The sequence below is a fragment of the Polypterus senegalus genome, chromosome 7 (assembly GCF_016835505.1).
Source record: "Polypterus senegalus isolate Bchr_013 chromosome 7, ASM1683550v1, whole genome shotgun sequence".
Taxonomy (NCBI): Eukaryota; Metazoa; Chordata; class Cladistia; order Polypteriformes; family Polypteridae; genus Polypterus; species Polypterus senegalus.
Window position 1 is genome coordinate 9,098,182 of NC_053160.1, and position 16,698 is coordinate 9,114,879.

Genomic DNA, 16,698 nt, shown 5'->3' on the forward strand with positions numbered 1-16,698 from the left:
CCAAATGGATGGACACTGGACGTGACATCAGAGGTGTTATAGCCGTCAAACATCCAGTCCGCAGAGGGAGGAAGAGAGAAAGGCGTCAGGACAGAGCGCCAACTCCTGCTGTGGCTGTAGAACTACAGTCACTAGAGCCTAGAGCTGTCCTCTACATGCACTCACGTGACAATCATTTATTTATTTATATATATATATATATACTGTATATAGATATACAGGGTGGGCCATTTATATGGATACATCTTAATAAAATGGGAATGGTTGGTGATATTAACTTCCTGTTTGTGGCACATTAGTATATGTGAGGGGGGAAACTTTTCAAGATGGGTGGTGACCATGGTGGCCATTTTGGATTCAACTTTTGTTATTTCAATAGGAAGAGGGTCATTTGACACATCAAACTTATTGGGAATTTCACAAGAAAAACAATGGTGTGCTTGGTTTTAACGTAACTTTATTCTTTCGTGAGTTATTTACAAGTTTCTGACCACTTATAAAATGTGTTCAATGTGCTGCCCATTGTGTTGGATTGTCTTCTCCCACTCTTCACACACTGATAGCAACACCGCAGGAGAAATGCTAGCACAGGCTTCCAGTATCCGTAGTTTCAGGTGCTGCACATCTCGTATCTTCACAGCATAGACAATTGCCTTCAGATGACCCCAAAGATAAAAGTCTAAGGGGGTCAGATTGGGAGACCTTGGGGGCCATTCAACTGGCCCACGACGACCAATCCACTTTCCAGGAAACTGTTCATCTAGGAATGCTCGGACCTGACACCCATAATGTGGTGGTGCACCATCTTGCTGGAAAAACTCAGGGAACGTGCCAGCTTCAGTGCATAAAGAGGGAAACACATCATCATGTAGCAATTTCGCATATCCAGTGGCCTTGAGGTTTCCATTGATGAAGAATGGCCCCACTATCTTTGTGCCCCATATACCACACCATACCATCAATTTTTTTGTTCCAACAGTCTTGGAGGGATCTATCCAATGTGGGTTAGTGTCAGACCAATAGCGGTGGTTTTGTTTGTTAACTTCACCATTCACATAAAAGTTTGCCTCATCACTGAACAAAATCTTCTGCGTAAACTGAGGGTCCTGTTCCAATTTTTGCTTTGCCCATTCTGCAAATTCAGTGTGCCGATCTGGGTCATCCTCGTTGAGATGCTGCAGTATATACATATACTAATGTGCCACAAACAGGAAGTTAATATCACCGACCATTCCCATTTTATTGAAGTGTATCCATATATATGGCCCACCCTGTATATATCTATATAATATATGTGCGTGTGTATGTGTATCCGTATATTGTGGACCTCTACAGGTGGGCACCGCCACCCCAACCCGGCACAGACAGACACAGAGGCACAACTCCAAAGTGCACAGGACTTTTTATTTTCTTTTCCCTTGTGGGGAATAACACAGTTCCCAAAAGCACACACAACACAATACTCTTCTTTTCTTCTTCTCTTTCTTTTTCTTTCTCTCTCTTTTCTCTCCTTTACTCCTCCGGTCAAGCTTTGTCTCCTGACTCTGGCTCCTGGAATGGTGGCTGCTGGCTCTTTTTACAGCCCACCTGGATGTTCTCCAGGTGCTAGATAACCTATTTCCGGCAGCACTTCCGGGTATGGTGGAAGAGCTGCTCTCCAGGGTTCAGCAGCAGCTGCATCACCCCCCTGACAGCGCCCATGGATCCCAACAGGGCTGCACCAAACTAAAACTCCCCTGATGCCTTGTGGGAGTCCGAGGCACTGCTGCAACCCAGGGGGTCTGCTATCTAAAGCTAAGCTGGCTCCCCCAGTCCTTCCAGTGTGGGCGTCCTGGACAGGCAAGGATATATATATTACATAATATGTGTGTGTGTGTATGTATTGTAACAGATAGGGGGCGCTGTTGTCCCCTTGAACCCTCAGACCAGACACCAAATAAAAGTCCCAATAAATTTTTTTTTACAATAATAATGTGCACAAACCACCCTCCACTCCACTATACTCATAAACAATACAATACTCTATAATAACAATAATCAAATCCTCCACTCCTAGATGCGTTGTCACCCTTCCTCCCAACTCAGCTTAACGCTGGGATCTCCCACAGTCCTTTTTAAAGTCCTTGACCCGGAAGTGTTTCTCTCTCTGTGTCCATGTGGCTTGGCAACACTTCCAAGTCAGATGAAAACTCCTTTTTCATCAACCTGGAAGTACGTCATTTCTTCTGTCCCCGTGACTGGGACGTACTTCCGGGCTGTAGGGAAAATATTCCTTGTACCTCCCTGCAGAATCCTCTTGCGGCCCCCATGGTATCCAGCAGGGCTGTGAATAAAGACTCCATTGTCTATGATTCCCTGCTGGAATTCGGGGCATGTCCATGCTGCAGGGAGGGCTCCATCTACCGGCCTGGGGATATTGGCCGGGATGAACGGCCAGCCATATACCACAATATCTATCTATCTATCTATCTATCTATCTATCTATCTATCTATCTATCTATCTATCTATCTATATAGTGCCTTTCACTATCTATATATATATATATATATATATATATATATATATATATATATATATATATATATATATATATATATATATATATATATATATATATATATGCTGTATATGTATTTACATACATACTGTACACACACATGCACAGTGACTGGAAAAATTCTTAGGAATCACTGTACATCGGTGTATCCATGCAATTGTCTAATCAGCTAATCATCTCGCATAATATATCAAATTAAATTAGATTATATTTGTCCCTAAGGAGAAAATTACAAAAAATCTCCCTCAGATGCAGGTCAGGGGCTTCAGTTAATGTTCACATCAAACACCAGAGCGGGTCAAAATGTGATCTTAGGTGATTTTAAATGTGGCCTGACCGTTGGGGTCAGATGAGCTTGTTTGAAAATTTCTGTAACTGCTGACCTCCTGGGATTTTCACACACAACCAACCACCTTTAGAGTTTATTCAGAATGGTGCAAAAAATAAATGTCCATCAAGCATATGATGTTGGAACAAAAATGCCTTGCTGGTGAGAGAGATCAGAGGAGATTGACCAGACTGGTTTGAGTTGAGAGCATTTCTACAGTAACGCAGATGACCACTCTGTACAACTGTGGTGAGCAGGAAAGCATCTAAGAATGCACAACATGTCCAACCTTGAAGCAAATGGGATGCAAATGCAGGAGACCACGTCAGGTTCAACTCTTGTCTGCCAAAAACAGCTGCAGTGGGCACAGGCTCAAAAAAACTGGACTACTGAAGACTGGAAAAGCGTATCCTGATCTGATGAATCTTGATTTTTGCTGAGGCACAAAGGTGGCAGGGTCAGAATTTGGCATCAACAACATGAATCCATGTACCCAGCTTGCCTTGTTTTGACAGTCCATACTGCTGCTGGTGGTGTAATGGTATGGGGAATCTTCTCTTGGAACATTATGGGCCCGATAAAACCAATCAACCTTTGCTGGAATGCCACAGTCTATCTGAGTATTGTTGCCGATAATTATATCCCTTCATGGCCGCAATTAATCCATCTTGTAGTGGCTACTCCCAGCATGATAATGCAGACATGTCAAAAAGAAGGAGTCATCTCAAACTTCTTACATGAACATGACGATGATTTCAGTGTTCCTCAGTAGCCTTCCCAGTCACCAGATCTGAATCCTTTAGAGCACCTATGGGATGGGGTAGCAGAGGAGATTGCCAGAGTAAATGGGCAGCTGACAGATCTACAGAAATTGTGTGAGGCAGTCATGTCAACATGAACGGGAAAATCTCAAAGCAATCTTGAGGAATTCCTGAGGCTCTCTTGAGATAAAAAGGATGAAAACTCCAGGATGAACACGGTTACCACAGTCTATTGTGTGACTTGTCCAGTAAGTCTTCCAATCAGACTTTCCATTCTGTTTGTTAGGTAGCTGTATATTCTTCCACAGCCAGCTGTTTGTAGTCCTCTCTTCATGTCACAGCTGCCAGAGAAGCCCGTCTTGTGTCACTGGACGTACAAAACAGAATGTGGTGTTGCTGAGTTTCAAAGCAGAGCCCCACCGTCTCCGTATGCAGTGGGCCTTGTCGGGCTTTTCCTTTCCAAACATTATGTTGAATTGGGAAGGCAGCACACTTTCCTGCATTTTAGCTTTTCCTTAATGTGTCACAAGCTTCGTGTTGTTTGTAAAATATATTTTTCTTCTTCGTTTGTAACTTTCAAGCTTCATCTGGGAATATTCCCAGAGAAAGGTCATGTATGGGAGTTTAGTCATTTGTTTAAAAGCGGCGCACGTCATTCTTTATTTTTTAAATGGCAACACGAGGTGGCAAATATAGAGAGATGCTTTATTAGTGATTTGATATTAAAAGAAATAACAAAATCCAACATTGTGTGAAGTTGGAGGGCATTAGCTGGGAATATTGAGCCCCCTTTGCAATACTTGAATTAGAGCTCTTCATAACATTAAATTATTTGGTTTTCATTCCACTTTTTTCCTGCTGTGTTTAGTCTTTGAATTTAAAACCAGAGAACAAATTCACAATATTAATGCCTGTGATTTATTTTAATCATTTTCCTTTTGCCATTTGTGCACACCATTTATAAATATTTAAACTTTTCTTTAAAAGTCGTTTTGATGTTTGAACTTTGGAAGTTTATTGCCTGTACAAATGCCTTTAACACAGAATCCAAGTGCGGAATCCTCTTTTATATTCATCTGAAAGGTTCCAGCAGTTTGTCTCACTAATACCAAAATCCAGTGTGTAACCAGTATTTAGTCCCAAAGGTTGACCTCTTACATTTATTTAATGTCACTCGCTGGTCTAAGCAGAACCTTAGTGTGCCTGGGATTTGTACGTATCTTTAGTTAAACGAGGGAATTTGGAGCCTTTCTTTTGAACTTCTGCCATTGAAGTCTACTGGAGAGGCACAACATAGAGCCGTTTTCTTAATTATTTTTTAGTTCTGCGGCCAAATCAAATTTCAGTGTGCTTTATTTTTGTACATTTAACTCTCGACAGCTGTGCCTTCTGCTAAAGTGTGGAAATATAAAGGCAGTTATTGTTAACCTTCCCTCTGAAGATAAAACTTGAGTCACACTGCCTTGTTCGCACTTTGTAGTCTTAACTGTGACAACGTCTTTGTGTAATTTGGGTTAGAGAGACTGGTCTAGAATCAGGGAATCTAAACACTGTGAATATCAAGGGTCTTTTTATTCATGTTTATTGGACTAGTAGCTTACTATCTGGTTCTGTTTTCTCTTCTCAATTTCTTGCTTGTTTGATATTGACATACTGTATTTGCACAGTGATATGTGACAACGAGAAGTAGAAGGATGTGTAAACTGATCCTGGCTCCTACCCGGCTCGTCAAAAAATGTGGGCGCATTGATGCTAGGATTGACACTGTCAGAAAGACGGTGATTTATTTATGTATTTTATGGTGGAGACTCCAGGAATACACCCAGCCCAGACCTGGCACACACACACATTCACTCGATAAATAATAACGAAATATTGTAATCAAATGACAGAAAAAGAACATGCAATATATCGAAATTATGAATTACAGCAACCCTCCCTAGTTCCCCCATGTGATCCCAACGTTCATTTGACGCGTCCTCTGAACACATCCATCAGAAATGACGCGTGCGCGAGTTGCAGTACCAGCAAAAAGTTAGGGGGTGAAGTGTGATAAAAATCAGAACGTGAAACTGATCCTGGCTCCTACCTGGCTCGTCAAAAAATGTGGTTGCATTGATGCTAGGATTGACACTGTCAGAAAAACGGTGATTTATTTACGTATTTTATGGTGGAGACTCCAGGAATATACCCAGCCCTGACCCAGCGCATACACACATTCACTCGATAAATAATAATGAAATACCCATCCATTCATTATCCAACCCGCTATATCCTAACTACAGGGTCAGGGGATCTGCTGGAGGCAATGCCAGCCAACATAGGGCGCAAGGTAAGAAACAAACCCCGAGCAGGGCGCCAGCCCACCGCAGATAATGAAATATAGCAATCAAATGACAGAAAAAGAACATGCAATATATCGAAATTCCATATAGAAAAATTCTCTCTATTTCCCCCAAAGTTGGTGATAAATCCAAGGACAACACAATAAACAATAAGTGTCTGAACCAATCCAATGTAGCAGGGCAGTTGACGTTGGATAGGCAAGAGAACAATCCTGTGAATGGTTCACTGTGACCAATGTAAAAGTTTGTCCTACCAGTTTCCTGATGCGGTGTGGGATGAGAATATTGGGAGTGCTCCCTCTGATTAAGACATGTCCAATCCGTACAAACTCACACAAACAGGCAGGCACAAGACAGACGGTACATTCAGACAGGAACAGATTCAATCCAAGATAAACAACGGGTAATCCACATGATCGAACAGCTTATGAACAGACAGACGGACGATCGCTATCCCCTGGCATCTTGTCAGTTCCCTTTTTAGGGCTCATTTATACTTCATGCTAAGAACGCGCACGCATCATGGCTGCCATGCAATCCCAACTTTCATTTGATGCGTCCCCTGAACACATTCATCAAAAATGAAGTGTGCGCAAGTTGCAGTACCAGCAAAAAGTCAGGGGGCTCACTGAGATAAATATCGGAATGTGAAACTGATCCTGGCTCCTACCCGGTTCGTCAAAAAACGTAGTGGTCACATTGTTGCTAGGATTGACACTGTCAGAAAGATGGTGATTTATTTACATATTTAATGGTGGGGACTCCAGGAACACGCCCAGCCCTAACCCAGCACGCACACATACTCACTCGATAAATAATAATGAAATATAGTAATCAAATGACAGAAAAAGAACGTGCAACATATCAAAATTACGAATACAACAACCCTCCCTAGTTCCCCCAAAGGTGATACCAAATCCAAGGACAACAGAATAAACAATAAATGTCTGAACCAGTCTAATGTAGCAGGGCAGTTGACGTTGGATAGGCAAGAAAACAATCCTGTGAATGGTTCACTGTGACCAATGTAAAAGTTTGTCCTACCAGTTTCCTGATGCGGTGTGGGATGAGGATATTGGGAGTGCTCCCTCTGATGAAGACATGTCCAATCCATACAAACTCACACAAACAGGCAGGCACAAGACAGACGGTACATTCAGACAGGGACAGATTCAATCCAATCCAAATGGATGAAAAGCATATGAGCAGACACACAGACAATCGCCATCCCTTGTCATCTTGTCAGTTCCCTGTTTAGGGCTCATTTATACTTCATGCTCAGAACGCGTACGCGCATGCAGCATGACTGCCACGCAATCCCAACATTCATTTGATGCGTCCTCTGAGCATGCCCATCAGAAATGACGCGTGCACGAATTGTAGTACCAGCAAAAAGTCGGGGGGCGCAGTGTAATAAAAGTTGGAATGTGACGTCAGAGTCTCTGTTTGCTATCTAGATGTGAGAGAAAGCCCTTTTGAGGGTCCTCAGGGATCAATGTGGGCGCTTCGATGTTTGATGAATGGTTCGATGTGGTGAAGCAAAATGCCGACCTACAGATGCATTCGTGGTTCTTTTATATCCAAGCGTCTCATATTTCCCATTGTAATGACATGATACATTTTAAAAGTCTCACATATCATCTTGTGTGCCGTCTTTTTTTTTTTTTTGCATCTCACAACAGCATCAGAATGTATGGCGGCGTATTCTGAGGTGTCCTCAGTCAATTCAAAACACAGCAAAGCCGAACCTGTTCTCACCGTGATGATATCTCACACTGCCACCTGGTGGAAGCGTCCAGATTTACGTAAAGTATGTGCGCAAGTATAAATAGTACAACACGCGTAGCAGTAGCGTCCGATGGAGCACGTGTCACGTTGTGTGAAGTATAAACCTGGCCTTAAAGGGCCTGCTGGCTCGATCTTCTTCCCAACATCCTCTGCTCCCTCCGAAACTGTCCAATAGCTTTATATCGCCAGGGCTGCTTGGGATATGTAGTGTGATGGCAGGAGGACTGATGACCCTAAAGTGGCGCATTGTGTTTGAGTGTTGGCCTAAATGGATGTTTTATCCAAGGCTGCTTTTTACTTGATAACCAGTCTATTGGGAGAAGATAACCCTGTACTGGGGCGAAACAAACAGGTTTACGACAGGGTGGGAGTCAAATGAACAAATCTAACAAGGATGGAGAAATCTAACAGTCGTTGGGCTTATAAAATGTTTTCATTCTAGATTATCTCGTATGGAGAGAGATATTAGTATGAAGAGGCAGTTAATCGAGGATCTGAAATCGAGATTAAAATCATCTCAAGAGCACGATAAGAATTACAAGGAAATATTACATGACATGGAACTAAAGGTAAACAATGAAAATTGACTACTGTATATCTGTATAGTGTATATAAAAGTCTATGTATTTAAGTATGTATGTTCCAGCATCACTTCCAAATGGCTGGAGGTGACTGCCAGCATTCTTTAAGTTTGAGCGCCACCGCCCGCCTGTTGCTTTTGAAATTAAATAGAGTTGGCCGGTTCCGACCGTCAACTGGATGAAAACATACATACAAGACCGTAAGACAAGCACATTAGTGACCCTTCATTGTTTGTTAATTTATTTTTATTTTTAAAGTTGTGTTTTCTTTTACTTTATCTTTCTCAAAAAAAAAATTGCAACTTTATTTTCCTCCTGGGCAATGCCAGGTATTTCAGCTAGTATTTAATGTTAAATGTATTTTTGGCATTGTTGAATATATTTATCATAAAATGGTACCATTTCAGTTGTGTCTGTAGCTAGTAAAAGTTCTGACCGGTAGAGACATCATTTCAACATATAGCGCCATTGGAAAGTCCTCAGACTTTGTCACTTTTTATACATTTTGTTATGTTGCCACCTTGTGCTAAAATCATAAATTCATCAAACAACACTCGGTACTCCAAAATGACAAAGTAGAAATAGAAATTTAGGAATGTTTAAAAAAAAATAAATAAACAAACCCATTAATGCAGGTATTCAGACCCTTTACTCAGTACTTAGTTGAAGCACCCATGGCAGCAGTTCCAGGCTGGAGTTTGCTTGGGTTTGACATGACTAGTTTCACATACCTAGATTGGGGGATTTTCTGCCATTCTTTCCTGGAGATTTTCCCAAACTCTGTCAGGTTAGCTCTGAGGTTAGAGATGAGCCACTCCTGGATGTTTGCGCTTCTCACCTACTCTAAGGGAAAGCCCAGCCACCCTGTGGAGAAAGCTCATTTTGGCTGCTTGCACCCACAATCGCATTCTTTTGGCCATTACCCAAAGGTCAGAACCACAGGTGAGGGCAGAGACGTAGATCGAATAGTAAATCGTCAGTGTGATTATACAGGGGCCAAATAGCCCTTACTGGGGCAGCGTAACCTGCACAGAATCCTTGAGGAACACGGTCATATGTCTTCTCTAAGTCCACAAATCACACGCTGGCCAGTTGCGCATACTCCCATGCCCCCTCCAGAATGAGGGTAAAGACCTGGTTCACCATTCCACTGCCTGGACGGAATCCACATTGCTCTTCCTGGATCTGAGGTTCCCTGACTTGGCAGAGTCTCCTTGCCAGTGTTAAGTGTTTCCAGGGAGGCGGAGGAGCGTGATCCCCAATAGTTGGTGCACATCTTCTGGCCCTCCTTTTTAAAAATTGGGACAACCACCACCACCACCACCCCAGTCTGCCAGTCCAGGGACACGGCACCTATATTAAAGATATTCAATCCAAATCACGTTATGTTTGTAGAACACTTTTCAGTGCGTACAGGTTCTGCGCACCTCCAGAATTTCTAACTGTGAAGCAATGACAAAAATAATTAAGGGAAAAGAAAGAACTCCTCTCGATCTCCCCTGCAGTCTGTAGACAAATATTACTATATCCTTTATTTCGGCGTTACTTTGATGAATGGTGTTTTCTTATAAGATATGTCCCAGTGGTGACCATATTTGAGCCTCGACCTTTAAACGGCTGAAACTGAATAATGAGCAATTTTCATATATACATCTTTCTATCTTTCAACAGATAAGGACGTTGTCTGAAGAAGCATTAAGCAAAAAAGTTTTTGTGGATTCGTTAAAGCAGAGGTTTGCTGTTGCAACAAAAGAGAAAGCCCATTATGAGGAGTTGTTCAGGAAATGCAAAGAAGATGTTGACAAGAAGGTGAGGTGCTGGCTTTCTTTATAAATACAGCAGATGATGCCGATTTTCAACTGTGTGTTTCAAGGATGTGCGGCTTGCCCATAGTCCTCTTCACCTCTCTTCTCCTCTCAATATGATAAAATGAAGCTGCACCTCCTTGCATAATTTGAAGTATAATAATAATTCATTACATGTACATAGCAGTTTTCTCATGACTCAAAGCAATGCAGTGGGTCAGAAACCACTTCAGCCACCCGATGCGACAGCAGCCACTCTGCACCACATTAGCTGTTAGATGGCGAAGTGGTGAGAGAGATGGTTAGGGGGACAGAATGACTAGGCCATGGTGGGCAATTGGGATATACCCTACTCTTTACGAAAGATGCTCAGGGATCTCTTTATGACCTCAGAGAGTCAGGAGCTTAGTTTCACGTCTCATCCGAAGGACAGTGCCATTTTTACAGCACAGTGTCCCCATCACTGCATTGGGATCCACACACAGACTAGAGGGTAAGCGCCCCCTGCTGGCCTCACCAACACCTCTTCCAGCAGCAACCCAAGCTTTTTCCTAGATGGTCTTGCACCCATGTACTGGCTGGGCCCAAGCATGATTAGCTTCAGGTGGATGATCTCTTCTGAAGAACATGTGGTATGGCTGCTGACACATGACTTTTGTGAGCAAACCTTGCCCTAAAGCAGGGGTGTCAAACTACAGTCCTGGAGGGCCGCAGTGGCTGCAGGTTTTCATTCTAACCATCTTCTTAATTAGTGACCAGTGTTTGATGCTAATTAACTTCTTTAGCTTTAGCTTTAATTAGCTCGACTTTGGCCCCTTAGTTGTTTTTTCCTTAATTAGCAGCCGGACAGTAATGAGACATAAAACAAGCAGGACATGACCAGCTCACCTGTACCCATCAAACAAAATCTGAAATTAAAGATGAAGGTCTCAGTATGGTTGATCCCTCAGGTTACCAAAACATTTTAGGAGTTCTTAGAAAAAAACAGAATATCAACAGTTTTGGAAATGTCTGCTGTGGCAGAAAGAGAGCAGCAACAAGCCATGGAATTAAATAACGGGTTTCATTAACAGCAAGAATCAGCTTCTTATTAAGGAACTGGTTGGAGTTTGAAGCCCCAATTGAGCTGGTCATCTGTTGGCTGGTTTCATGTCTCATTTCTGTTTGGCTGTCATTTAATGAAGAAAAGAATCAACTCAGATGACTTAATCCTTAAAAACAGGGCTATTAAAATAGAGGGAAAAGAAGTTAATTAGCAGTGAAAACTGACCACTGATTAGGAAAAAGGGTTAGAAAGAAAACCTGCACCCACTGCGGCCCTCCAGGCCTGAAGTTTGACACCCGTGCCCTAAAGCATAAGGTGAGTCCTCATGGTTCCAATCTTCCTTCTTAACTGTCTTGTCAGTAAAGACAAAAAGAAACAGCAACTCATTAGAACTTTTAAACAATGTTGACAAGAACAGGCCATTTAGCTCAACAAGCTCGCCAATCCTACTGACTTTGCTTCTCCAAAAGAACATTAAGTCGAGTCTTGTAGCTTCCAAAATATATTACCATCTACCACACTGAATGTTGGGCGGAGTTGTGGCTCGAGGCTAGGGATCTGCGATTGCAGGTTCGAATCCTATAAATGGCAGAAGTGACTCCACTCTGTTGGGACCCTGAGCAAGACCCTCAACCTGCAATTGCTATGTCTTTGGTGTGACGTTAATCTCCTTCCAGCCCTCCAAGCAGGTCCTTCATCTTGCAGGGGAAACTTGGGGGTTTTGTTTGGCTAACTTTGATGAAATATTTGCATTTTTTTTTTTTTAAGTGCTTTAATAACTTTTAAAAAGCCTTGTGTGGTTGTTGGTAGTAATTCTAATCCCAATTTTTATTTGATTATTTTTTCAAGTAAAGAAACGATTAAATATGTTTTCACTTTTAAAAATCTCGTAAACGAGGACACCAATGAAATAGTTGCATCATGAAAATAACCCAATACGCAGCAAATTATTTAACTCAATTTGGCAATATTGGCTACTCTGCCAACGTGGTGCAGTCGTGCCGCATTGTCACCTGACTTACTGTTACCCGAATGTTCGTGACAGATACCGATACGTCTCGAACTTTCTGGATTGAAAATACGCGACTATAAAAGCAGCAGCAGCGGCGCCACTCATCATAGAAACAAACTTCAAATAGAAAAGGAGCTCAGAGTGTCGTATCTCGAATATCAAACCAAACCTGGACAGGCCGTGTACTTTAAAGCAGGCACAAATTAGTCATTAGATCGATGCCTTAGAAATGTTTGATTTTAATTTTAGTTATCAACAACAACAACATTTATTTATATAGCACACTTTCATGCAAAAAGTAGCTCAAAGTGCTTTACATAATAAAGAATAGAAAAATAAAAGACACAATAAGAAAATAAAATAAGTCAACATTAATTAACATAGAATAAGAGTAAAGTCCAATGGCCAGGGTGGACAGAAAAAACAAAAAAAAAACTGCAGACGGCTGGAGAAAAAAAATAAAATCTGTGGGGATTTCAGACCATTAGACTGCCCAGTCCCCTCAGTTATAATGCATTTGTTGTGATTATATGCTTGCAAATTTAAATTTTAAATAAAAATGTTAAAAATTAATTTTGATCTCTTGTTCATTTAATTGCCGCCCCCCTTGTACAGCTTCGGCGCGCTCCACAATTTGAGAACCGCTGATGTAGTAAATAGATGGTCTTCCTCCATCTTACATTAGCAGGGAGAATCAACATTGTTAAGATGCTCATCCTTACCAAGCTTCTCTTCCTATTTCAAAGCATCCTCACATACCATATATACTTGTGTATAAGTCGGGTCTTGAAACCCAGAAAATCAATCATAAAATCAATCTCCAACTTATACAACCCTTCAAAAATACAACACATTTTTTTTTTTTTTAAACACATCTTCTTGCTTCCTCCAATCTCGCATCAGTTTCTCAGACGCATTGAATTTTGTTGCAGCAACGCAGTTACCAATTTCTTTCGCAACTTCAACAACTTTTAATTTAAAACCAGCTTCATATTTTCTTCTGATCGAATGCTCCATCTTGGGTAAGGGATGCTCTTACGATAAGGTGTATGAAGGTGTGAAATACAAAAAGCACAAAACAGTGCAAACGTCGTTTCAGAATAGTTTGGGTATTACCGTGTGGTCACGTAGGCACAATACATACAAAAAAAAGTTTGTGTACTCCATGATTACTCTCTCAGGTGGGTGTTACAGTATCATAATCTCTTGGACCAATAGCGTGAGTTTTCTGCATTTGATTTATACGGCCGACATTATAAAATGCCGGAAATTATACAGTGAAATCAAACCCCGACTTGAGAGAACTTTAACGCAAGTATATACGGTACATTAACAAATCATTTTTTAAGAAATTATACTCAATCATAACTTCTTTTATTTGAAATTCGAAACATCCATGCATCCAGAGGGCAATTCTACAACGACCTAAAGCAGAAGGTGGCATGGTACTGCCTAACTTTTAGTTTTATTACTGGGTGGCAAATATAAAAGCTATAAAAACCTGGACATGGGCACACTGATGAATATCCACAAGCCTGGTCTGCAATAGAAATAAAATCTCACAGTACTTCTTTATATTCCCTGCTCTGTGCTCCAGTTAATACAAATTACCGTCAGTACACTAACAACTCAATTGCCCTTCATTCTCTCAGAATATGGAGCCAGTGTAGAAAGCACTTTAAGCCAGAGGAGCTTTTATGTGTTGCACCTGTACATGACAACTACCTTTTTCCAGCCTCTCAAACTTATACAGTATTTAATGTCTGGAAAATGTCCAGGATTAAACCACTGGAGACCTTTACATAGGTAATGTTCTTCACATCCTATGAACAATTATGCTTCAAGTGCAACTTCTCATCAACAGAATCTTTCCAGTACTTTCAAGCTACAAACGTTGCTAAACAGAATCTGCCCAATTTTCCTCACCTCCCACCTTGTTCTATTCCAGAAGAAATATTGATCAATGTTGAACACTCAGACAGCATCTCCACAATTTCTAAAAATATTTTAAAGTCCCTTCCTTTCAAAGACCCTAGAATTCACTGGGGAAATGATCTGTCACTTAATATTTCAGGAAAGGAGTGGAGGGTAGCCATGCACAGAATACACTTTAGCTGGATATGTGCAAAGTATTCAAATCATTCAATTTAAAATCTTTTATTCAGCACATTTATCTCGATTAAAATTGTCCAAAATGTTACCAGGGCAAGATTCAACCTGTGAACATTGCAATCGAGCTCCAGCCTCACTGGGCCACATGTTTTGGGTGTGCTCCAAATTAACAACATTTTGGACCAAAGTCTTTACAGGCCTATCGGTGTCACAATCACTCGTAACCCATTAACAGCTCTGTGTGGTGGATTCCAAGATGGGCCTAATGTGGAGAAGGGCAAACAAACTGTAATCACCATTACGTCATGACTAACACGTTGACTTATCTTCCTCAACTGGAAGAATCCCAGCCCGCCACCTTTAAGACAGTGTCTAACTGATGTCCAATACAATTTGAAATTGGAAAAAATCTAATTCCCACTTAGAGGATCTGTTCGAAACTTTTTTAAAAATATGGCAGGATCTAATCAATAACATTTTAGAATAAGCTTCCATTCCAGGCAAAAGGTTACCCTTCCTTTCTTGTTCCTCTTATAGAGTAACATTTTATTTTTGGCTCTCCTCTCTTTCTCTCCAGAGGGGACTGAATTTTGCTTTGCCTTGTTAAGTTTGATTTGACTGTATGGAATGTTATCTGCTTCTAAATAAAATCAACAAATAAAAAAAGAAACGCTCATATCTCTGTTCTTTCTTTTTCTTCATAGAGTCACAAACTTCAGGATCTACAATCCAAATTAGCCGAATCCGAGATCGCCATGAAGGAACTGGAGGAGACAGCCTCTCAAACAATGCATGGATTAGCCCAGCAAAGTGAACAAGCCTTGGAAACTGTCCATAAGAAGCTGACGTCTGCAAACAGCCAAATAGACGAGTTCATCAAATTTGTGAAGGTATGACTCCCGACGACATAAAATCATGTTTACATCCTTTATTCCCAATAGATTTATATTTATATTTTATATATGTATGTTAGATTCAGAAAATATTCACACCACTTCACTTTCTGCACACTTTATTGTGATGTAGATGTAATTTTAAATTGATACATTTGCCAACAGTCTACACTCAATAACTCATAACAACAAAGTGAAACATGGTATTAAAAAATCACTCATTCATAGAAGTATTCAGACCCCAGATTCAGTACTTTGTAGAAGCTCCTTTGGCAGCAGTTCCAGCTTCAAGCCTTCTTGGGTAAGCTTCGACAACCTTTGCACACCTGCATTTGGGCAGTTTACCACATTCTTCCTGGAAGATCCCGTCAAGCTCCATTAAATTGGATGGGGTCTGAATACTTCCTGAATCCACTGTATATGCATTTATATAATTTATATTGAAATATAACTTTAAATGTTCCATTCTGCATAGGTGCTTTTCTTTCCACTCCTGGCAACTGGTATAGGACAATTGGCACTTGCACCAGTTGATCTATGCATTTCCCAGCAGAATACTGCCCAGAGCTAGTTTTCCTTCTTCCCATAATGCATGCTGCTGCCATCTCTTCCCCAGGTAAATGATACACACACACCTAGCCATGCACATGATCTAAAAGAAAACAATTCATCAGACCAGGCCACCTTCTTCCATTGTTCCAAGGTACAGATCTCACACTCGCCTGCCCATTGTAGGTGTCGGCATTGTCACTCTGACCTGTTTGTGGCTACGCAGTCCCTTACACAGCAAGCTGCGATGCACTGTGTGTTCTGACACCTTTCTGTCATGACCAGCATTACGTTTTTCAGCAATTTGTGCTGCTGTAGATCTTCTCTGAGGTGGGACCAGACTGGCTAGTTATTCGCTCTCCACACTCATCCACAAGCCTTGGGCACCTATGGCCGTGTTGCCGGTTCACTGGTTGTGCTTCCTTGGACCACTTTTGGTAGGTACTGATCAATACATGCCAGGAAGACCCCATAATACCTGACATTTTGGATATGATCTGACTTGGTTGTCCAGCCGTCACAACTTGGCAGTTGTGAAACTTGCTCAGATCTTACACTGGCGTATTTTTCCTGCTTCCAGCACATCACCTTCAAGAACTAACTATTCACTTGCCACCTGAAATATCACACCCTTTGACAGGTGCCATTGTGATGAGATAATTGGTGTTATTGAGTTCACCTCAATATATATTGTGGCGGATGGCCAGAACCCTTACCCAGCCAGGACGACCAAAGTGTACAAGGACCGGGGCAGAGAGTATTTCCAGGACAGTTTCTCTCCTGGACCGACAGAGGGCAGCCCCCTTGGTTTCCAGCGGGGCCACAGGTGACGCATGGACTTTTACAGGGCCCTATTTTGTAGCACTTCCGGCACATCCGGAAGAAGCTCGTTGGGCACCTGGAGTCCTTCACCACCACTCG

The 16,698-nt window shown here is 41.5% G+C and overlaps 1 protein-coding gene across 1 annotated transcript in view; it reads left to right on the forward strand.

Annotated features, from left to right (window-relative positions):
• cntln (centlein, centrosomal protein) overlaps positions 1-16,698 on the forward strand; it is a 503,405-nt gene that overhangs the window by 409,683 nt on the left and 77,024 nt on the right. Inside the window, exons 22-24 of the mRNA XM_039758210.1 lie at positions 8,223-8,349; positions 10,033-10,170; positions 15,040-15,225. Of these exons, the coding sequence (XP_039614144.1) occupies positions 8,223-8,349; positions 10,033-10,170; positions 15,040-15,225 (451 nt within the window). The remainder of the gene's footprint in view (positions 1-8,222; positions 8,350-10,032; positions 10,171-15,039; positions 15,226-16,698) is intronic.